At 49.1% G+C, this 23,295-nt stretch overlaps 1 protein-coding gene across 3 annotated transcripts; it reads right to left on the bottom strand.

The window, feature by feature from the left end:
- Positions 1-2,077: 2,077 nt before the first annotated feature.
- On the bottom strand, positions 2,078-22,715 carry LOC136110953 (dynein axonemal heavy chain 9-like). Of its 3 annotated transcripts, none has more exons than XR_011742096.1 (7): positions 22,120-22,715; positions 18,989-19,162; positions 17,398-17,605; positions 12,611-12,776; positions 8,770-8,872; positions 7,287-7,526; positions 2,078-2,350 (listed from the first exon to the last, which is right to left on the bottom strand). XR_011742096.1 is itself a non-coding variant. In XM_065854702.2 (6 exons), exons 1-6 carry the CDS (start codon positions 22,258-22,260, stop codon positions 7,455-7,457), a joined length of 864 nt encoding a protein of 287 aa, XP_065710774.1. In that variant the 5' UTR covers positions 22,261-22,715; the 3' UTR covers positions 5,826-7,454. The 3 variants fall into 3 exon arrangements, 1 of the variants encoding a protein (XP_065710774.1); XR_011742097.1 differs by lacking the exon at positions 2,078-2,350 and adding an exon at positions 5,168-5,299; XM_065854702.2 differs by lacking the exon at positions 2,078-2,350 and having other exon boundaries at positions 5,826-7,526.
- Between the last annotated feature and the right edge of the window lie 580 nt (positions 22,716-23,295).

Here is a 23,295-nt window from a genome sequence, read left to right as displayed (position 1 = left end):
CTCAAAGGCTGACAAGGCAGCCCCCCCGCCTTCACACACTGGGCACTGTTGCTGCTGTAACCACAGCAATCACTGTGACAGTCATTCAGACTCTGGAAATGAATCAGATGATGGTGAACCCATATCAGCATCAGTTGCTGGTTGTAAGAAAGTCACTAGAAAGACCACCCGTGCAGCAGGTGATGGCACAGGGCCAACATCAACCCAAGAGGCATCATCATCAGGACAGGGAGGAGATGAAGTGACCACCACTCGGTCCTTTTCTCCAGGTGAGCTGAGAGATCTGCGAAAAGACTTCAGTCGTCGTGAAGGCGAGAATATTTTAACCTGGCTGCTGCGATGCTGGGACAATGGGGCAGAAACAATTGAATTAGAAGGTGGTGAAGCCAGGCAGCCGGGATCTCTGTCAAAAGATTCCACCATTGATAGGGCAATTTCAAGAGAGTCTAATGCCGCTACTCTCTGGACCCGACTCCTGCAGCTATGAAAGTCAGATTTCCTACAAGGAAGATTGTATATCCAAGTTAGGGAAATGGAATACTATGGAGAGAGGTATCCAGTTCCTGAGAGAATGAGCTGTGCGAGAGATCATCTATCTAGGACCAAACAGCCAAGAGAGGACAGACCCAGATAGAATCAATTGTACACGATCTATGTGGCGCAGATTTGTACAAAGTGCACCACCTGCATATGCTAAGTCATTGGCAGGAATGGTCTGGTCAGCTAGAGGTGTACAAGAAATTAATGAAGTGATTGAGCAGCTCCGGAACTTTGAGGACAGCCTTGCTGGTTCTCTACGGGCTTGTGTCTCCGCTGTGGAGAAACTGTGTGAAAAATCTGATGACCGGTTTGAAAAGCTGTTGCAAGAAATCCAAGAGCTCAGAGCAGACTCGTACCGTTCACGACCTGCACAAACCTGTGTTTCAGCTGTTAGGAGAAGGCGTTTCCAATCTCGAGAGAGGGCAGAGACAGCCCACAAAAAGAGGTTCACTGTGGTTCTTCCTACATGAGCAGGGAGAAAACATGAATAAGTGGCATGGAAGGCCGACCTCAGAACTTCAGGAACGAGTACGTGAGATAAAAGGAAAAACTCCTAGGAAGGTGGCTGCTCCAGTTTACAAAAGGAGCAGAAGAGATTCTGATGCTCTTGAAGGAACCTCTAATTCACACCCAGAAACTGTGCAAAACAGGAATTAGAGGCGCCCTGCCTCCAACCAGGTGGAGGAAAGGGATAACAGAGTTTATTGGACTGTACAAATACTATGGCCTGGTACAACACAACCCCAGGAGTACAAAGCTTTAGTGGACACTGGTGCTCAGTGCACAATAATTCCTTCTGATTATAAAGGAACGCAATCCATCAATATTGTTGGAGTGACTGGGGGATCCCAGGAACTGACTGTTGTAGAGGCTGAAATGAGCCTAACTGGAAAGAACTGGCAAAAGCATCCCATTGTGACTGGTCCAGATGCTCCATGCATCCTTGGCATAGACCACCTCAGGAGAGGGTATTTTAAGGACCCAAAAGGGTATAGGTGGGCATTTGGTATAGCAGCTGTGGACACTGAGAAAATTGAACAGCTGTCTGATTTGCCTGGTCTTTCAGATGACCCTTCTGTTGTAGGACTGCTGAGGGTTGACGATCAGCAGGTGCCAATTGCTACCACGACGGTGCATCGCCGGCAATATCGCACCAGTCGAGACTCTTTGATTCCTATCCAGAAGCTGATCCGTCAATTGGAAAGCCAGGGTGTGATCAGTAAGACTCGCTCACCTTTTAACAGCCCAATCTGGCCAGTGCGTAAGTCTAGTGATGAGTGGAGACCAACTGTAGGCTATCGTGGCCTGAATGAAGTTACACCACCACTGAGTGCTGCTGTGCCTGACATGCTAGAACTGCAATTTGAACTGGAGTCAAAGGCAGTGAAGTGCGATGCTACAATTGACATTGCTAATGCATTTTTCTCTATTCCTGTAGCAGCAGAGTGCAGGCCGCAGTTTGCTTTCACCTGGAGGGGCATCCAGTATACACGGAATCGCTTGCCCCAGGGGTGGAAACACAGTCCTACCATCTGCCATGGGCTGATCCAGACCACGCTGGAGCAAGGTGAAGCTCCAGAACACTTGCAATACATTGATGACATCATCGTATGGGGCGACACAGCGAAAGAAGTCTTCGAGAAAGGTGAGAGAATAATTCCTATTCTTTTGGATGCTGGTTTTGCCATAAAACGAAGCAAGGTCAAGGGACCTGCACGAGAGATCCAGTTTTTAGGAATAAAATGGCAAGATGGCCGTCGTCAGATCCCAATGGAGGTGATCAACAAAATTGCAGCAATGTCTCCACCTACTAATAAGAAGGAGACACAGACTTTCTTGGGCGTTGCAGGTTTTTGGAGAATGCACATTCCTGACCACAGCCACATTGTGAGCCTCTCTATCGAGTGACTCGTAAAAAGAACCAATTTGAGTGGGGCCCTGAACAACGCCAAGCCTTTGAACAAATGAAGCGTGAGATAACTCATGCGGTGGCCCTGGGACCAGTCCGAACTGGAGTAGATGTTAAAAATGTGCTCTACACCGCAGCCGGAGATAATGGACTTACCTGGAGCCTCTGGCACAAAGCACCAGGAGAAACCCGAGGTCGACCCTTAGGTTTTTGGAGTCAAGGATACAAAGGATCTGAGACCAACTGTACTGCAACTGAAAAGGAGATACTGGCAGCATATGAAGGAGTTGGAGCTGCTTCAGAAGTGATGGGCACTGAAGCACAGCTCCTCCTGCACCTCGACTGCCGGTGCTGAGCTGGGTGTTCAAAGGGACGGTTCCCTCTCCACATCATGGCACCGAAGTTACATGGAGTAAATGGATTGCACTGATCACGCAATGAGCTCGGATTGGAAGTCCCAACCGTCCAGGGATCTTGGAAGTGATTACAGACTGGCCAGAAAGCAAAGACTTTGGGATGTCTCCAGATGAGGAGGAAGTAAAACGTGCTGAAGAAGCACCACCATATAATCCGCTTTCAGAGACTGATAAGCAGTGTGCACTGTTCACAGGTGGATCCTGTCGTCTGTAGGAAAACATCGAAGGTGAAAGCTGCTGTGTGGAGTCCCACACGACAAGTTACAGAAGCCACTGAAGGACAAGGTGAATCCAGTCAGTTTGCAGCAGTGAAAGCCATCCAGCTGGCTTTGGACATTGCCGAACGAGAGAAGTGGCCAATGCTTTGTCTCTATACTGACTCATGGATGGGAGCAAATGCCTTGTGGGGGTGGCTACGGCAATGGAAGAAAAGCAACTGGCAGCACAGAGGTGAAACCATTGGGAACCACGCTGTGGCAAGACATTGCTGCTCGGCTGGAGAGCCTGCCTGGGGAAGTTGGTCATGTAGATGCTCATGTGCCTAAAAGTCGAGCCACCGAGGAACATCGAAACAACCAACAAGCGGATCAAGCTGCTAAGATTAAAGTAGCTGAGGTGGACTTGGACTGGCAACATAAAGGTGAACTTTTCTTAGCTCGGTGGGCCCATGGTGCTTCAGGGCATCAAGGTAGAGATGCAACATACAAATGGGCTCGTGATCGAGGGGTGCATTTAACTATGGACACTGTTTCACAGGTTATTCATGAATGTGAAACTTGTGCCGAAATCAAACAAGCAAAACAGTTAAAACCTGTATGGTATGGGGGGCGATGGTTTAAGTATAACTATGGAGAAGCTTGGCAGATTGATTATATTACACTTCCACAAACACGTCAAGGTAAGCGTTATGTACTTACAATGGTGGAAGCAACCACTGGATGGTTGGAAACATCTGCCGTACCTCATGCTACAGCCCGAAATACCATCTTGGGCCTTGAGAAGCAAGTCCTTTGGAGGCACGGTACGCCAGAAAGAATTGAATCAGACTATGGTACTCATTTCAAAAACAGTATTATAGACAATTGGGCCAAAGAACATGGTATTGAGTGGGTGTATCATATTCCATATCATGCACCAGCCTCTGGGAAAACTGAAAGGTACAATGGTTTGTTAAAAACTACACTAAAGGCACTGGCTGGTGGAGCCTTTAAAAACTGGGATTCACATTTAGCAAAAGCCACTTGGTTGGTCAACACCAGGGGATCAACCAATCGAGCCGGGCCTGCCCAATCAGAAATTCTATGGACTGTGGAAGGAGATAAAGTCCCTGTAGTACACATGGAAAATATGTTAGGAAAGGCAGTCTGGGTTCCTCCTGCCTCAGGCACAGGCAAACCTATTCGTGGGATTGTTTTTGCCCAGGGACCTGGCAGCACCTGGTGGGTGATGCTTAAGGATGGAGAAGTTCGGTGTGCACCTCAAGGGGATTGGATTTTAGGTGAAAATATGCAATGCTGAACTGTACGATGTGAATTGCCGCACTAACAATGTTTAATAAGTGTCTTTCAGATCAAGACAATGGTGATGAAACCAGCGCTGGCTTCTTCGAGTGGCGCCCGACACCTTCTTGGAAGTTGGTGTCCTTAACCCACCAACAGGGGTCATGAGATGCACTTGGACCATTTTCCCTGCCCTGGGAGACTGTGGTGACAAAATGAACTTCATGAACTTTTCAAAGGATGGTCCACTGATTAATTACTCCTGTGTATATATGTACATATATATATATATATATATATATAGTAGTAGTGATTAATTAGATTGTATTGATAGATTGTATTGATAAGGTTTAAGTATTCAGTGAATGTCATATGATAAGGGGTGGAATGTCCTGGTTTTGTTAAAAACAAGTTTCTCTTTTAGTGAATTTGCCTGTCAGCTAAAGCCTTCATATTAGCTGCATTTTCCTGGAGAACCCGACACATGTTTTGGTTAAACCCAGCAAGGGAATGCAAACTTATTGACAAGCACGGATGGACATCTCGCGAGAGGGGCAACGAGAAACTGGTGATGGAGAGACTGACCAACGGTGAATAACATTCCATTCACGTGAATACTTCATATAAAAGTGGGAGATCACGAGGATCTCGTCCCTTTTGTCTCTTTTCCCCTTTTTTCCTCATGGCCGACATTAGGAGAGGACCTTGCTGGTCGTCCCTGCGAACTGAGGCCAGTGAGAGACTGAATCCAGCTCCGGTTGGCTGCAGAGTCTGATCCAGGACTTTGGGTGCTGGCTCTGCAGTTGCTCAGACTTACAAGATGGGTTTTGTATATTTGTATTATTTTCTCTGTTCTTATCAGTAGCATCAGTAAAACATCTTGAACTTTTCCAACTCTCTTCTCTCTGTGCTTCTTCCCCTCCCGATCGCCTGTGCTGAGTGGGAAGGGGGGAGAGGGAGGGGCAAAAGGGGGAAGTGGGGTGGAGAGGAGGTTGACAACACATCTGCCAGGGTTTGATTGTCACCCCGCAATCCTAACCATCAACACTCTGTCTACAACTACCTAATAGGGAGTTATAGAGAAGACTGAGCCAATTTTTTTTGGAGGTGTATAGCAAAAGGACAAGAGGTAACAAACTGCAGGAAGGGAAATTCCAACTGAAATAAAAATATATCAGCTTCACCGTGGAGTGGGTTTAGTGGTGTGACAAGGGTCGGAGAGGTTATGGGAACTCCAGTCATGGAAACATTCAAAACTTGGCTGATCAGCCTGACCTGACTTTGAAGCTAGCACTGCACAAGAAGGGTTTGGACAAGAGAGTGTGAGCTAAATTATGAGTTTATGAAGATTGAATGAAAGTAACACATGGAAATGCATTCCCGGAGTCCAGAGCTTCTTTCACACTCAATTTCAGGAAGAAAATTGTGTTCCCGTAGGGACAAACAGGATATCAGGAGATCTCAAAAACTCAAGAATATTTAATGTGAAGGAATAATCAAGAATGAATCCAAAAGGTAAGGAAGGATTTCAAGAAAAATTGGACCACTATTTCAATAAACATTATGAAGCCCAGGAGCCAGACTCCCCCACTCCTGAAGCCACGTGATAAACAAAACAACACCTGAGCTCAGTCGCTGCTCCTGCCCCAGCATCCAGACCTGGCAGGACATTTCCTAATATCCCACAACCTGAGCACCTTTCAAGCAGGTTACAGTTAAAATTAAAGCTTCCCATGGAAATGCTGCTTTTCTCTCTCTGCCTTTCAAAGCACAGATTAACTAGAAGTCAGGAGTTAACACGACCCACATCTAACATCAAAAGCTGCTGATGTTTAGCTGAGCATAAGTGACAGGTCTGATTCTTTCTTGGCACAAAAGAGTTATTAACTTTTTCAAGGCCCTGTTTTTGCATTTCCCACTACGTCATTACTTCAGTTCTTGTGTGATGGACCAGACCACAAGGCACCAAACTTTCAGTACGTACTTAGGAGAACAGGTGTTAAGAAGGACAGCAACAAGTTACAAACCGGGGTTCTACAAGAGTTTATGGTGTTCCAAACCTCTCGATTCGGCTGCTGAGAACCTTCTCAAATTTTACTAATCAGCCTTAAACTCTGAAAGGCTCTTTGAGCAGTAATATCTACTGCTTCAAAGTATGAGATTTCAGGGAAAAAAAAGTCTCTCCGTTGTTGGAAGAAAATATTTCTAAATCTGAACAACTTCCCCTTGGTACAGAACTGGCTCTGGTGGAAATTCAGTTTTAGCAATTAAGTCAAAGCTGGGTTTGATTCAATTATCACCTTTTTAAATGCCACCCTTCATGCACATACTGAGCATCTGACCATCAGAAGCTAAGAGGACATGCCAGTACAGGCCAACAAGCTAAGCTGGATCTAACTTCAGGGCCAGTAACCCACTAACTATCCACCACCTGCTTCAGTACAATAAAATAATTTGCCTGTGTGGTGGAACAGTGCCATTAATCCCCACATTTACACGTGTGGAACTGAGGCTCCCAAAGATGAGCGCAGCTCCATCGCACTCACCATCAGTCATTTAAGTGCTGAAGTCGGAAGCCCAAAGCTCCCTTCAGCTGGTCCCTTCTACAGCCAGAGGGCGTTTCAACCCACCCCAAACCTGCACATCCATCTGGAACTACTCATCCCTCCCCGCTGACCACAAGAGGCTGGAAAGTAACTAAGCTTCTCAAAGCCATGGGCAATGGTTCTGGAATCCATCCAAAACTAACAAGGAATTAAGGAATGGCCTAAGGTCACCCACTTTACTCAGGGCACACATGTGCTGTGTCATTTTTAGGTAGGAGACTGCATTCTGCCCACCAGAGCTAGAGGAACACAGCTCCGCAGCCTCTTGTAGCATCGGGACAAGCTTCAAGTCCCACAGGACAGCAACTGCACTTACTTGGAAGATATTGGAGAAGTCTCTCAAGTTGAAAATGTAGTGGAACTTGATGGCTGTTGGAAGGAATGTAGCGGCTACTTTCTGGTGCAGTCCCAGGGCAAGGGCAATCAGCTGCTGAGCTGATTTTTGCACAGCCCCCGAGAAATTTCCACTTGTCAGGTGCTGCGTTCAAATGGTGCTATAGATCCTGGACAAGGCATCCTGCCCAGGGATGGACAGCGCGAAGACACAGAAGTGACGCTGAGGGAGAGAAAGGAAGGCATGGAAAGGTCAGAGAGGTAGAAAAACACCTTTCAAGCAAAATGCCCTTGGGGATTTGCTGTGATAATCTCATCTAGGCTCCCTTTCCCATGAAATGCTGGACCAGATGATCTTTTGAGGTCCCTTCCAACCTGGGTTGTTCTATGATTCTCTGATTTGCAGTCCACCTGAACAAGGTTATTTCCCTCTCCCAGTTTGCCAGCAGAGCTCAGGTGGGAAGTGACATCACTCTGCTCACTAAACCAGGGATTTTCAACTGCATCTCACCAATGCTACACTGGAAGTGCAGTCCATTGAAGAGCCAAAGGGCTCTGAAGGTCCCACCGACCTCTGACAAAGCCCAGTCACTGTCTCTATGAAGAGCAGCCCCTGGAAGGTGCCATCTCCCAGAGGACCTCTTTACTAATTTGGAACTTGCAAAGTTGCCCATGGGACACTTCATTTTAACTCCACACCTTGCTGAAGAGGAGCCAGGGTCCAAGCTGACTCTGGTCATTAGGTTTCTCCATGATGAAATGAATTTTGCTCACTGCTACCCAGTCCCTCCATCGGTTGGCAGCTCCCAAAAATCAAAGTCTAATGTTTAAGATCTCTTCCCAAATCTTCTGTTATCAGCAGCGCTTGAACTGCTTTTTGTTTGGCTTGGGGTTTTTTTGTTCGGTTAGGTTTTTGGGGGGATTTGGTTGGTTGGTTGGTTTTGGTGTTCTTTGTTTTGTTGGTTTTGTTTGGTTGCTTGGTTTGGGGTTTGTTGGGGTTTTTGTTGTTGTTGTGTTTTGGTGTGGCTTGGGTTTTTTTTTAGTTTTGTCTGTTTTCTTCGTTTGGGTTTCTCCCCCACACCTCTTTTTACTGACAGCTGCAGCAGACAATTCTGGAAAGCAGGCGGCGTTAATGCACCATGCTTCAGAGCTAAATACGAGCTAAATGAAGGCAAAATCTGCCTGTATGGACCAGAAGGTTGTCCTGAAAGTAGGTGTTAAGCTGGCTGGCAACTTTTGACTTCCTCCTCTGACGGAGCTGCAGAATGCGAGGAAAAACAAACAAGGGAATAAGGGACCCAGTTCGGTGCTTCACTATTAGGAATCACAGTCACTCGACAGATTCGTGCCATTTGTACTGATAAAACAACAGCAGGATCTGCCAGTGGTTGTCCTCTAACCTCACGTTTAAATGATCCACCCCAAAATAAACCCAGCGATGCACCTGCCGTTGTGCAGGGCTCTACCTGCAGCCGAGGGTTGATGGTGAAGCTCCCCGCCGTCGGGTTCACGCACGACACATACTGCACGTTCGTGATCTCCTTCAGCGACAGCTTGGTCCGGTCGTACCTTCGGGCAAAACACAAGCAGCAGCACAGTGACCACGGCCACTGCCTCTCTCAGTACGTGTCCCTGGGCTGCCAGAGGCCGCTTGTCTTCAGGGGGTCAAATTCTGCGTCTTGCCAAGATGAGGCCCAGGCCCAGGTTGCCGGCCTATCTGTACACGGCCTGGCACACGCGAGTCCTGCTCCTGGTGGAAATCCTTCAGCTTCAACAACCTGTAGCTAATATTTCTATCAGTAATAAGCACTGAGCAAAGCCCCTGGGCCATACTCTTCACTTGCATGGAAATGGCAGAAAACAGCAGGAGTGTCTCTGGTTTGATCCCAACCCGGGACAGGGTGTGAGAGACTACAAGGGTGACTCTCAAACACTGTGGCAAACCCAGCCCTGCAACACCCAGTCATGGGAGACGGGCCATCGTGAGCAGGTGAATGGTGATTTACATGTCAAGGCCGAGGTGACAGCCACAGACAAAGGCTGGGTGACACAGGCAGTGCTGTGTTGAAGGACACGCAGCCTGTGCGCTGACAGGCCCGACACGGTGTCAAGGCCCAGGCTGAGAGACCCTCCGGGCCTCCCCCATCTTCCACAATCACCCCCAGTGACGCCTGCACAAAAGCCCAGGTGATCCCGAGGGCTATAAACCCTATAAAACCTGTGCCAGCACGGGCAGGGTGCCACCCTGGGGACCCTTCCACCCACCGGGCTGACCACGGGAACCGAACCACACACCACAGGGTGCTGAACCCTGACTACAGACCCAAGCATTCCTGCATAGGAACTGGACCTGAGACTACAAACCCCTCAAACACACCACGGAGCCCTAAGGGTGGTGAGACCTTTCCTTTCCCTTTCCTTTTCCTTCCCTTCCCATTTCCTTCCCCCTTCCTTTCCCCTTCTTTTCTTCCTCTCTCTTTCCTTCCTATATTCCTATTTCTTTGCCTTCCTTTTTGTGAGTAATACAGTAACATAAGGTTTAGAGCCCCACTTGTGCCACAAAACTCTTTCATGTGAATCTTTTCGCTGCTAAACTGTTTATCGATTGAGCTTAAGTAACATAAATCCTTCTGCCACTGAGTCATTTGCCAATTGGACCAAGCTACAAAAAATAAAGGTCTTTTGTTTGTGGACCTTCAGGATTGTATGTACTTTTTTCCAACCCAGGGGACTGACAAATCTCAGTCACACTTCCCCCAACCATAGCGCCAGGTGGGACATGACAAGGGTCAGCAGGCTGCTGCTGCCGGGGGAGGACAGGGAGTCCTGGGCTCCCTGGTTTAAGAAGGACAAGGAATTACTGGAGAGAGTCCAGCGGTGGCTACAAAGATGCTAAGGGATCTGGAGCACCTTTCTTGTGACAAGAAACTGAGAGAGCTGGGGCTGTTGAGCTGGAGAAGAGAAGCTGAGAGGGATCTGATCAATGGGATCAATATCTCAGGGTGGGTGTCAGAGGATGGACCAGACTCTGTTCAGTGGTGCCCAACGCCAGGGTGAGGGGCAGCGGGCACAGACTGAAACACAGGAGGCTCCATCTGAACATGAGCAGAAACTTGTTTGCTGGGAGGTGCCAGAGCCTGGCCCAGGCTGCCCAGAGCGGGTGTGGAGGAATTGAAAACCATTCCAGTGGTTAAAATTCAGACAGTCAAGAAAACACACCTTCAATGAAAATAAAGAAATAATGGGAAGGGTTATTAGAATGGAGTCGTGAGACAGGTAAACTGAGCCTGGGCAGCTAGGAAGTGTCAGGTAGTCTGTAAACCCTGCCGTACCCAACCAACGGGGAACTGGGGAGGGAATTTGCAGTTGGGATTAGGGGTGGATACAAGCAGTGGCTTTTTGCCCTGTTTTGTGTGCCTACCTTTAGGTGGAACACCCGACCTTGCAAAATCGTTAATAAAATATGCTTTGCTGAGAGATCCTACCTGAGCCTATTATATTGGTGAGATGATAACTTCCTGCATGCAATACAGTGCCCAGTGGGCACTGCTGAGCACATGGGCAGAAGGCCTCGATGTGTCTGGGAGGGGACCCATGGCATGCTGCATCCGCCCGCACCTCGCTGCATCCCCTGTACGTTGCTGCATCCGCCCGCACCTCGCTGCATCCCCTGTACGTTGCTGCATCCGCCCGCACCTCGCTGCATCCCCTGTACGTTGCTGCATCCGCCCGCACCTCGCTGCATCCCCTGTACGTTGCTGCATCCCCCCGCACCTCGCTGCATCCCCTGTACGTTGCTGCATCCCCCCGCACCTCGCTGCATCCCCTGTACGTTGCTGCATCCGCCCGCACCTCGCTGCATCCCCTGTACGTTGCTGCATCCGCCCGCACCTCGCTGCATCCCCTGTACGTTGCTGCATCCGCCCGCACCTCGCTGCATCCCCTGTACGTTGCTGCATCCCCCCGCACCTCGCTGCATCCCCTGTACGTTGCTGCATCCGCCCGCACCTCGCTGCATCCCCTGTACGTTGCTGCATCCGCCCGCACCTCGCTGCATCCCCTGTACGTTGCTGCATCCGCCCGCACCTCGCTGCATCCCCTGTACGTTGCTGCATCCGCCCGCACCTCGCTGCATCCCCTGTACGTTGCTGCATCCGCCCGCACCTCGCTGCATCCCCTGTACGTTGCTGCATCCCACCGCACCTCGCTGCATCCCCTGTACGTTGCTGCATCCCCCCGCACCTCGCTGCATCCCCTGTACGTTGCTGCATCCCCCCGCACCTCGCTGCATCCCCTGTACGTTGCTGCATCCCCCCGCACCTCGCTGCATCCCCTGTACGTTGCTGCATCCCACCGCACCTCGCTGCATCCCCCTATGCCTCACTCCATACCCCACACCTCGTTGCATCCCTCTGCGCCTCACTGCATCCCCCTACTCCTCGCTGCAGCCCCTTGTGCCTCCAACGCTCCCTCGCAGCTCCCTCACCCTCTATCTGCCTGACTTCCCTGACACCCACAGCCCAAGATTTCTGCCTCCGCTCCACTGTCTCTGTTCCTCGGAAGCTTTTGGCAGAGCTCAGGCATGCACACAGCTGAGGAGAGTGGAAATTGCAATGCGTCCCTGCCCTGTATTCCCTGTGGAGAGATGCAAATATTCATGTCCCACACAGAGCTGCTGGCTAAAGTGTAAAACACACCAATCTCCTTCCAAAACAGTCACTGCTTTTCCTTCAAATCACCTCTGCCTAGATAATGGTTGTTTGCTGCTGCCTGACAGAAGACAATGTTAGGTGCTCACAGCAGGGGGGTTCACCCCAGCTGAGGCCAAATCCACAGCCGCCTCTGCTCTCAGCGTCGCGGGGCAGCAAGGCCGAGCATCGCGCTCCCCTCGCAGGCTTTGCACTGGGACCACAGTCACAAGCCACAGCAAGAGCAGAGCAAAGCTCCTCTCAACCCAGCTATGAGTAAGCAATCAAGCGGTATTAAAGAAGCGATGGACAACGTCCTCGGACACACGGTGTGAACTGTGGGGTTGTCCTGTGCAGGGACAGGAGCTGGACTCGATGATCCTTGCGGGTCCCTTCCAGCTCAGGACGTTTTGTGATTCTAAGTGAATTTGTTTGCTGGGGACAGGGGAAGCCCTGAGGGTGCTCAACTCTCAGTTCACCCAGAGCCTCCCAACCAGCTCTAGCCCAGCAGTATGCAATGGGAAGAGGGACCCACGCTTTGAGATTCTCTCAAACCCACTCCCCAGCACTGGAGCTGAACAAAAAGGTCTCCGACAACCAAGCCCAAGCAGGCTCCTACCAGTGGCCGTAGTCCAGGTGCTGCCGGATCAGCGTATGGGGCTGCACTGTCCCGTAAGCGTCCACCTCGGGCATGTTGAGATCATCAATGAAGTACACGAGCTTCTTGGTACCTGGAGGGCCATAATTCCTACCAGCCTTTTTCTCCAGAGGTTTCTCAAGCATACCTGTAGGGAGGCAGAGGTGCAAAGCTCATCTACTGGGAGAGCAACTGCTGCAAAATAAAAATGATTTCTCAGCCCAGCTCAATGCTGTGCTGTGTGTAGCTACAGCGGCCCCTCAAGGAGCTGAGATGTCCCCCAGCTGCAGCTGTATGAGGAGCAGCTGAGGGGCCTGGGGGTTCAGCTGGAGAACAGGAGCTGAGGGGAGACCTTCTGATCTCTGAACTGCCTGAAAGGAGCTTGGAGCCAGGGGGGTCGGGCTCTGCTCCCCAGGAACAAGCGCCAGGAGCAGAGGAAATGGCCTCAAGTTGCACCAGGGGAGGCTGAGGCTGGATCTGGGGAACAATTTCTTCCCCAAAGGGCTGTGGGGCATTGGAACAGGCTGCCCAGGGCAGTGCTGGAGTCACCAGCCCTGGAGGGGTGGACAGACGTGGAGATGAGGTTCTCAGGGACTAGAGTGCTAGAGCTGGGTTACGGTTGGACTCGATGATCCTGAAGGTCTCTTCCAACCAAACTGATTCTATGATTCTACAGTGCAGCTGGGAGCCCTGCAGGGACCCTTGGTCAGCACTTTGGTTTGACTTAAATCAGAAAGCTCTCAACTCTTCCTTCCAAACAAAAATACAACAAACTTCGTCTGCTACAAAACATGTCTACCTCAGAGCAAACAAGAGCTTTTCATGCAAGATAAAGCCTTTTGAATCTCTTCTGCATAATTTTTTAAACGAAATCTTGCTTGCAGAGGTGGCTGTGCCAGAGCAGTGAGCGTCCCCTGCTGCCTGCCCCGGCGATGCGGCAACTGCAGCGTGGCCAGGGCAGCAGGCACTGGGCGCTGCGATGGAGAAAGGGAGATGGATGCTGTGGGCACAGAAGCCCACGAGCAAAGCTGCTGGTTTTGTGAATATATGCATCTTTTACCCTGTTAGACAAAAATAGGCGATCTCAGGGCCAAATTCCTGGACATCTTCAGAACAACCAACATGACACTTTTATTTAAATGCATCAAATAATCATAAGTTCCCTGATCTTCTCACCGGCGTTACCCAACCCTCCAGATAATGTGACAAGACTTAATTCCAACACGAGCTGTCAAATTACCACCTAGTTTCAAGTAGGGTCACGCACACGCAAAGGAAAGCACGGAGAGAACAGTTTCGCATTTCAAAGCCTTGGAAGACTTTAATTTGTTTTAGCAGAAGGCTGGGGTCATATGTTGCTCTAGCTCATAAAACGTGGGGAATATTTATAATCCTGGGCTGATATTTAATAAAAATCACCCCACGTCGCTGCACATCATGTTCTATAGGTTATTGATTCCTCTGATTGCAGCCCAGGCAACCTTTACTGTCTCAGTAAGTGGAAAAGCAAACGGAAGCAACGCTCCTCTGCCCAGACCCCGGGTGGGTTTTCTGCCCTGTGCTTACTCGAAGAATTTGTTTCATTAGCAGTTTTGGGTTGGCAACAGACCTGTAAGGTGCTATAAAGCAGCACACGGTAAGTAGCAATTCTTTGTAATTAGGGAAGACTGGCAAATGTAAACGGGACTGGGAGTTTTTTTAAGCCATTTATTATCACGTGCAAAAGTTGTTAAGGAAGATTTACATTCCGTTGGTTTGTTTCAGATCACAGACCTTTCAAAACACTGGGTTTTTCCTGCTCGGGTGCACTGCAGACAGCTCGCCTTGCTCACCACTCAAAACGCAGCTGATTTCTTGTCACAGACAGTTGCTGCACAAAGGAATGGATTGTGCTACGAAAAATGATGAATCTTTCCTCAGCGGAGCCTCTCTCCCCGTTCAATAAAACCACAATATTTGAAATTTCTGGTAGCAAGTTAAATTAAGTGTTTCAAATAAGCATTTAATTTAAATTTAATTAGTCCCTAATTAACATATAAAATCAGCCCTTTTTGAGGTTAAACAAGTATGCAAGAGATTCATCACACTGAAATGCAATTACTGGGGATCAAGTGACATGTTCGTGGAAGTGGTATTTTAATTCAAAGCCGTATCTCACAATAATAATAAGGGGCGGTGTGTCTGTGAGATCCTGACACATACTCAAACCAGCACCTCAAAGAAACAGTCTGGACACCTCGTACCTTCTGGTTGGTGAGCAAGGGAGAGGGAAAAAAAGAACCCAAACAAAAAAAACCACAAGATTTATTGCAATTTCTCTGAATGACAGAAGTCAGGGCTACATCTGATGGAGGGGCAGAGGCCCAAGAGGGCACGAAGCAGAGCGAGGCCCAGGGCAAATGCCACAGAATGTGGTATTTAGTCACAATAAACTACAGAAAATCCCCAAACTGGCCCCAGGTTCAGGCAGAGAGAGTGTTGGGCTCCTTTTAACCCCTGTGCACACGGCGCTTCTGGAAGCCACAGGATGCAGGGATGGGTTGAACAACAACTCTGCTTCCCCTAAGGGCTGCATCTTATACATCTCTGCAGCAACAGGCACCTTGTCTAAGGAACTACTGGAACTCAGGTTAGGATCTTTTTTAAGTAAGAAAAAATCCAAAATTACTTTGTGCCCATGTTTTACAAATTTAAAGATGTGCCTGCTGGGGAAAAGAATAAAGCAGCCAAGTGACAAACTACACAAAAAGGGACAAATTAACTCTAAAAAATGAGCAGCAGGGATCCAGGCCAAGCAGTATAAATCATGCTTCTCAATGCAAATCTCACCACCACATCTTCATCCACACACAAGACAACTTGCTCCTCTGTGCAGGGGAAGAAAATCACTGACTCAGCCCACAGCTCATGACCAGGGACACGGTGCCAGGTCTGCCTGTACAAATAACACCTGCACACACTCGCCCATCCAGCTGGAGACAAACGGCTGCACATTCACAGAATCACAGGATCCCAGGCTGGTTGGGCTGAAGGGACCTCTGCAGATCCCCCAGTCCAACCCCCCTGCTCACGCAGGGTCACAGAGCAGATCACACAGGTGGGTCCAGGCGGGTTTCAATGTCTCAGAGAAGGAGACTCCACACCCGCTCTGGGCAGCCTGGGCCAGGCTCTGGCACCTCCCAGCAAACAAGTTTCTGCTCATGTTCAGATGGAGCCTCCTGTGTTTCAGTCTGTGCCCGCTGCCCCTCACCCTGGCGTTGGGCACCACTGAACAGACTCTGGTCCATCCTCTGACAGCCACCCTGAGATATTGATCCATTGATCAGATCCCTCTCAGCTTCTCTTCTCCAGCTCAACAGCCCCAGAGCTCTCAGTCTCTCCCCATAAGAAAGAATCTCTAGGTCCCTCAGCATCTTTGTCCCCCACCCAGGCAGCTGGACAGAGAGACAGACAGACAGACAGACAGACAGACAGACAGCTCAGCCCATTTAGCAGCTCAAGGGCATTTTGCAGAGACCCCAACACAGGGAAAAAAGCAAAGGGGCACCTGGGAGGGAGGAGGGAGACTGCAGCCATCACACACTAGCAAGACCCAAAACCCTTCAGACCTGCCCCAGAAAGCTGCCGTGACTCCACGACACAGCCCCAGGTGACACAGCGTGGGCTGAGCCTCTGCTGTCACCTCTGCGAGTGGATCAGTCCCACAGGGCAACTTTAAACTCTGACACCTTCCTTAAAACATCTGCAGTGTCGGGAGCCCAGCAGAGCACAGACAGGGGCTGTGATGCTCATGGCCGTGAGCGTGTTCGCCCCAGGGCCACCTGGCCAGGAAAAACCCACATGGTGAAGGTTAAAACCTTGGTCTCACTGGTGCTGGTCCTGTAGAGGGAGTAAAGGGATTTCAGGACACTTGGGTCAGACCAAACTCCATAAAGGAAGTTATTTTGGTTTACAGTGACCCACAGCTGTTGTTCAACTCAAAACAAGCAAGGTTGTTTCATTCCTGATTAATAAATACATGTAGAAAATTATCCTCTCTCTTTAGGTCAACTGAAAGTGAAAATACCATTCCAAAATGAGTCACTTTTCAACAATTCCCTCTTTCTCTTCATCTGTGAAAAGACTACACAGCAGAACTGACCTTATCCTGGTCTCAAACTTCATCTTTCACTGATGTGCCAAAATCCTCATCAAAGATATTCTCATGGGCTTCCCCAGGTCAGAGCCTCCCAGGGTCAGCAGCCGTGTCCCCTGGGGCGGTGGGATGTGGCACCCGCTCCGTGGGAGCACACGGGGCTGCATCAGGATGCGGGGGACAGCCCAGGAACCAGCAGCACCTGCACATCCCCATTAGCACTGTCCTCACTGACAACTGGGATGCAATTCCCATCATTGCACTCTGAGGACAGCTTAGATCCCAGCCAAGCAACCCATTCTATTCAGCACGGGCTTAAATTCAAGCGTATTAAAGACACACCTCAAGTCAAGTACGAGCTGTGTGCTGTAGAGAACAGCAGCAGATTTAAGTGTGTGCTTTGCACAGCCCTGAACCAGAGTCGTGGTGTTCAGAATTCAATCCCTCATGTTGGGAAATGCCATTTTCCATAAAACCAGGAGTCTGCGGACCAGTGAGTTTCACAGTGGGATTTAAGAGTCAGTGGGTGCCAGTGCAGTGCCCACAGTGCACACCCAGCTCCAAACCCCGACGGACACCCCAGGAATTTGGTGACCTGCCAGGCAGAACTCCCACATCTCAGCCATTGTCTTACCTTGCAGCATGGCAGAGGTGGTGTAGTAGTTAAACGGGACCTTCTTCACCACATAGGCGTCTGTATCCAGTGAGCAGAGCTTGTCCCCCACCAGCACAGACTTCCCCGTGCCGGCGTTGCCCACCAGCATCACGGGGCGCCGGCGCTCCAGGAGCCTGTCCATGAAGTACCGCACACGGACCGTCTCGGTGGTGGGCACCAGGCAAGCCTGAGAGGGGCAAAACGAGCAGGTGAGTGTACCCATCTGTGGCACCACCCCACTGCCATGTTCTGAGGAGACATCAAACTGGGAGAGCCAGGAATGAGTGCGGTGACCTGAGTTTCTAGATGGCGCTAGGAAGGGAACAATACACTGCTACCAACCATTCAAGTCAAACTATCTGTACAGACGAAACAATGACAGCGGGATGCTGAGAGCAACATCTGGATCTCCCCGCAAACACACATTTTGCTAAAATGGTAACAATTTTTACAAGTCATCTGCTCACTGTGGCACCTCTAAAAGGAAAGAAAGGCATAGCTGGCAAACGCAATTCACTACCTGCAGCAACTCTCATTTTTCGTCCAAATCATATAAACAACCCTATTTTCAGCCACGCAGAATGACGAGATGGTGTCTCAGGGACTTTGTCACTACGTTGTCCCACATCCTGCTTCTCTCTGCAGGCCAAACGCACCTCCATCCCGCACCCTGGGCACACCAGCCCTGGCTCATAGGTGTCTCTGAGCCTGCGCCTCATGTACATCACTCAGCTCTGGAAGATGGATGGAGGATGAGTCTTCACAGTCAAAGTACAGTAAAGAAAGATGGGTAATTGAGTTGTACTTCATAAAGAATGTGTCAAGGGTTTTGATTGTGGGGTGACAATACAACCATGGCAGATGTGTTGTTAGCCCCCTCTCCCCCACCTTCAGCCCCTCTCTCTCCCCCACTCCCACTCAGGACAGGTGATTGGGAGGGAAAGAAGGATAGATAGAAGAGAATTGGAAAAATTAAAGATGTTTTACTAATGCTACTAATAAGAATAGAGAAAATAATACAAAATATACAAAACCAATCTTGAAAGCCCCAGCAACTGCAGAGCTGGCACCTGAAGTCCTGGACTGGACTGTGCAGCCAACCGGAGCTGGATTCAGTCTGTCATGAGGCCTCAGTTCGCAGGGACGACCAGCAAGGTCCTCTCCTAATCTCGGCCATAAGCAAAATGGACGAGATCCTCGTGATCTCCCACTTTTATATGAAGTATTCACGTGAATGGGATGTTATACTCTGCTTGTCAGTTTCTTGGTCACCTGTTTCTCATTGCCCCTCTCGCGAGATGCGAATCTGTCCTTATCAATAACCTCACATTCCATTGCTATGTTTACCAAAACATGGATCTGGTTCTCCAGGAAAACGCAGCTGATATGAAGGTTTTACCTGACAGGCAAATTCACTAAAAGAGAAACTTGTTTTTAACAAAACCAGGACGGAACGCCATTCTTATTATGAAGTGCTTGACCTCGAATGAGACTTCAATTGAAATGCCTGCATACAGTCACTAAAATGCATGTGCTCTGACCAGACAAAACACGTGCAAGGTTCACATACCTGTAAGGGCATTTCTGGATCAAATTCAAACTGAGGAATAAGTTTAGACCAAGGTTCAAACTTCTTCGTTTCTGGATCAATGTAGAAGTCAAAGACTGTGCCCTGAGAGGGAAACTTGATAGTCTTGAATTCTGCCACCCACCACTTGCTGAACTCCACTCTGTAGTCCACAAGCTATAAGACAAAAAGTGGAGAAAATACACTAATCTGGATCAATTAATTAGTAATGGAGAATGTTATCTATCCCAGTCCACCAGAGCGGGATTAGTCCTTAAAATATATTCCACAGCATAAAGTTCTTATCATTTTTCCTGCTATTAAGCCTAATTTTTCATTTTGTTCATTTCTGCTCATCAGTCCTATTTATTCATCTAAATAATTCATCCTCTGTGTTGATCACTCTTGGTATGTCTGAGACTAGATAGATGGATCAATTTGAAAAAGAGAAATACGTGCCTATGACTAAACAGACCACTTGATTGATTCTTGGTGCCTACTTCTTCCAACAGACAAGGACACAACATCCGTCTACATCTGTGCTCATGGTCAGTCACAGCATGCATACCAAAGCCTTTCCTCACCAATCACACCACTCTATTCAGAGTGAGTTGTTGTCTTCTGGCTTCTTTTCAAGCCACAACGTTTCAGACAAGCAGGACTGCAGACACCAGCGTACCAAAGCAGCAGCGAGGGGCTGCCCCTTTGACCCCGCCGTGATTCTGCGCTGCCACATTCCCCTCAAAGCACCCGTTTCCTTGCTTTTCCCCATTGTATCTTTCTACACATGGAGATTTTGGAGCATCTGAATTTTTTCAACTGGGGTGACAGTTTTGCTTTAGATGCTGGGTCAGGACTCACAAAATGTGCTTAGTCCCCTCCTCTGCCCTAGGTCTCCTGTATGACATTGGGCCAGCCATTCTGCCCAAACACCTTCCCATGTGGACAATGGGAACTGGAGAGAGGTGGAGGGGAGGAGGAGAGGAAAATTGCTGTGAGAAAGATGTTTGTGAAATACCGGACGCATCATTTAGCCCGTTTTAACAGCACAGTTTGTTCCTGGGGTGTCTGCGGGTCTCTCCTCCCCATAGCCATACAATGTGGGGTCACCAACACATTGTCCATAGGCTGCTCGGCCTCCATAAGGAAACCTGGGTTTGTTGCTGAACTGAACCAAGTGTCCTCCATAAAGCCTCCTGAGCCACAGTCCCTCAAAAGACCAGTGGATTTGAAAAACACATTAATAGTATCCACGATTTTGCAGACTCATGCTATTCAGAGAGGCAGAATCCCTGTAATTCTCCGTTCTCCTGTTGTTATAACTCCTCAGCAGCGGCAGCAGAGTAGCCCGCAGTGGAGCGGGACGTGCGTGGCTGCTAAAAGCTTTCCCACAAGGGTGCCCTTACCCTGCACAGCCAGACCGCCTGCAAGCGCGCTGTGCCGCGCTGCCCGCCCTCCCTGACCCCGCGGTTAAATGGAGCCACTCCAGCCCCAGCTCTATTGCCAGAACGGTGCGGAATTCAAACCACTTCCTTAATAAAAACCCCATATGGATTACCGCTAATTTCAGAGCCAGGAAATGGCAAATCTATCATCTGTTTTTATACAGGGGCCCCGCTACCCACCAACAAGCACCGAGTAGTGGGAAGCCTCCCAGACTGTTTCTCCTGACATTTCGGCCGCGAAAGGTCAGCGCGAAGGGCACCTTCGGTGGAAAGCAATAAACAGATTTTATATTGGATCATTTTTCATCAGGCTCCCCATTGCTCGGACTGCTGTATCCTCGCACTCTCAGCTCTGACATTTACAGAGCATCGCGGGCAGTAACGCACAGCCAGGCTCCCGGCGGAGCCTCCCGGAGGGTCGCTGTGCCTGCAGCTGCTCCTGCAGCCCACCCAGAGCCACTACCGCAGGCAGGAGCCCGGCCTGATGCACCCGAGACTGACTGTGCGGCATGGGGAACACAGCGGCCAGCTGCCACAGCACCGCACACCAGCATACTTGCGCTTGTACTGCTGAAGCAAAGACAAGTAGTGCTTCCCAGGCTTTATTGTGTTTTGTTTTGTTTCTTTAAGTCATCCTAGACTGGCAACACTAAGGCTGAGTATTTCCCAGCTGGCACATGGGAAATGGAGGCTCCACAAGGACCAAGGAAGCTGGTCTCGCACAGGTCATTCAATGGTCACAAGGTGTGATGGCACCAAGTGAGCACCCAGCTGAGCTTGAGCTGTGTTGTTCAGCACTTCCTGAAGCATCTGATCCTTGGCATGGAGCAAATCTGAAGAGACCAGCAGACACTCTAGGTCTGGCGTTAAGGTACATGAAAACACACAAAGAGACCCCTGGGAGCACTTGAGCAGCCATCAAGAACGGCAGTGCCTCCACCCGGGCTGGGGAGGGGTGTCTGGTGTTACATTCGTGGAGAGACCTCCCGCATAGTCCAGACAACACAGAGTTTGACACAAGCCCAGCGGAGATCAGACGTGGATCTCCAAGCCCTTGACAGCAGTGCAGTGTGGGCAGACCCAGACGTCAGGACTACACACTTTAGATCTGAGGATAAGGCGTCCTCTGACTAGGGGATGCAACCACCCAAGAGTAGGTGTGCCCCTGTGGCCACGAAAGTCAATGGCACCTGGGGTGCCTTAGGAAAAGTATGACCAGCAGGTCAAGGGAGGTTGTTCCTCCGGCTCTGCTCTGCCCTGGTGACAAAACACCGGCTGGTTTGTGTTATGTAGCACGTCTACCTGTGCAGTCAGAAGGCTGAAAGACTGCTCCACTGATACATCCATCTGATAAATCACTCTTAATTTGATCACATTATGCACATCCACAGGCTTCTATAAGTTAACCTTATGTTTCTCCCCAGTGAAATGCATCTGCATAAGCAAACATCCCTCCACCTTTACCACTGACCCCTCAGCTGTTCTCCGGTGGTGTTACACCCTGGATAACGAGGCCTTTCGTAAAAGGAATTGTTGTGCTTCTAGTTTATTATCACCTATATGAGAGCCCCAGGAAAACAGCATTACTGGCATAGCACTATGTTTCAGAAAGTACGAAGAAATCAAAACAACACAAAACCACACAAACAAACTGTGTGAAAGATGCTGAAGAGGCATCTTCCGTCTTACCTGATCTCGAAACATTGATCCACCAAAGGCCCAGACGGCAGCAAAGACAAAGTAAAGTTCATAAAGCTCCTTGGGACAGTCAGGAGGTGTGTTCTCCTCTGCCAGGAGACATTCAAGGAGGTAGCACAACATCTGAACCATACTCTGTTCAGGAATGGGAATAATCTTCTTAAATCTAAGGGATGGAAATTAGAAAGCAATACGTCCATCACAACCCAGGAAGACTAGAAATGCTCTTTCAGAACACTGGCATTCTGCTTGTCAGCGGTACGTGTCCTATTCCCAGGTACAATAAAGAGAACACCCATTCTCACACTCAGACCCGCTGGCACCGGCACATATACAAGTAATAACAATAATCAGAAGTTTCAAGCATTTTAAAACTTTGATCTTCTTGAAAGAAGCAGAATGGAAGACTTGCTAAAGGCAATGATTTCCTGCGAGCACGATGAGTTCAAAAGCGGTCAAATAGAGGAGTAATAAAATAAACCCTTTCATCTTGCCATTTTACATTCATTTAAGCTACACTTACAGAATTCCAAACTAATATTGTAGCTGCACTGAAGTCCTCCATAAAGTAATTATAGCTATTTGAAAGGTTGGTTCTACGATTTCTGAATTAAGCAAGCTACCAAAACACTCAGCTCAGGGTTGCCTGCAGCTAATCCCGTGGATTTCACGCTCTGAGACAATGTTCAGCAAACAGAATGGGAAACGTCCGATTGACTTTGCTACCAACAGTCAAAACCAACTTGGTCCCACAGAGAGAAGTTCCCTAGCACAATGTTTAAGTCCTGATTCCAGACCCTTCTGACACATCCCCCTTTTGGCTGACATCTCCCATGCTCACTGATTTTTCTTTTGTTTTTAAAGGAAAGTGCAACTATAGGAAGCAAGTAGAGGATGGGAGATGCTCCCTTAAGTTTTCTGGGACTCTACTTTGGCCAGTCCTCACCACAGTATGAGAAAGAGAATGGCTTCACATGATGATAAGCAAGAACCACATGACTTCCCTGTGGACACTGCTTTAAAGCCAAATCAAGCCAAGAAGCACTAGGACCCTTCCAAATACCCAAGTTCTTAATGAAAAATAACTTGTGGAGTGGGCTCAGGTCTAGCCTGACACATCAGGAGGCTGAAAAGCTTTCTCTTTGGGATCTGCCGGAATTATTTTCC

The sequence above is a fragment of the Patagioenas fasciata genome, chromosome 21, assembly GCF_037038585.1.
Source record: "Patagioenas fasciata isolate bPatFas1 chromosome 21, bPatFas1.hap1, whole genome shotgun sequence".
NCBI classification, from domain to species: domain Eukaryota; kingdom Metazoa; phylum Chordata; class Aves; order Columbiformes; family Columbidae; genus Patagioenas; species Patagioenas fasciata.
This window is presented reverse-complemented; position numbering and strand designations above follow the sequence as displayed.

Coding starts and splice junctions, on each gene's coding strand:
- LOC136110953 (XM_065854702.2), bottom strand. CDS start 22,260: ATGGTTCAGATGTTGTGCTACCTCCTTGAATGTCTCCTGGCAGAGGAG. Junction 17,606..18,988: donor ATCCAGAAATGCCCTTACAG/GTATGTGAACCT, acceptor TGCCCCTCTCAG/GCTTGCCTGGTGCCCACCAC. Junction 12,777..17,397: donor CACCTCTGCCATGCTGCAAG/GTAAGACAATGG, acceptor GCCTCCCTACAG/GTATGCTTGAGAAACCTCTG.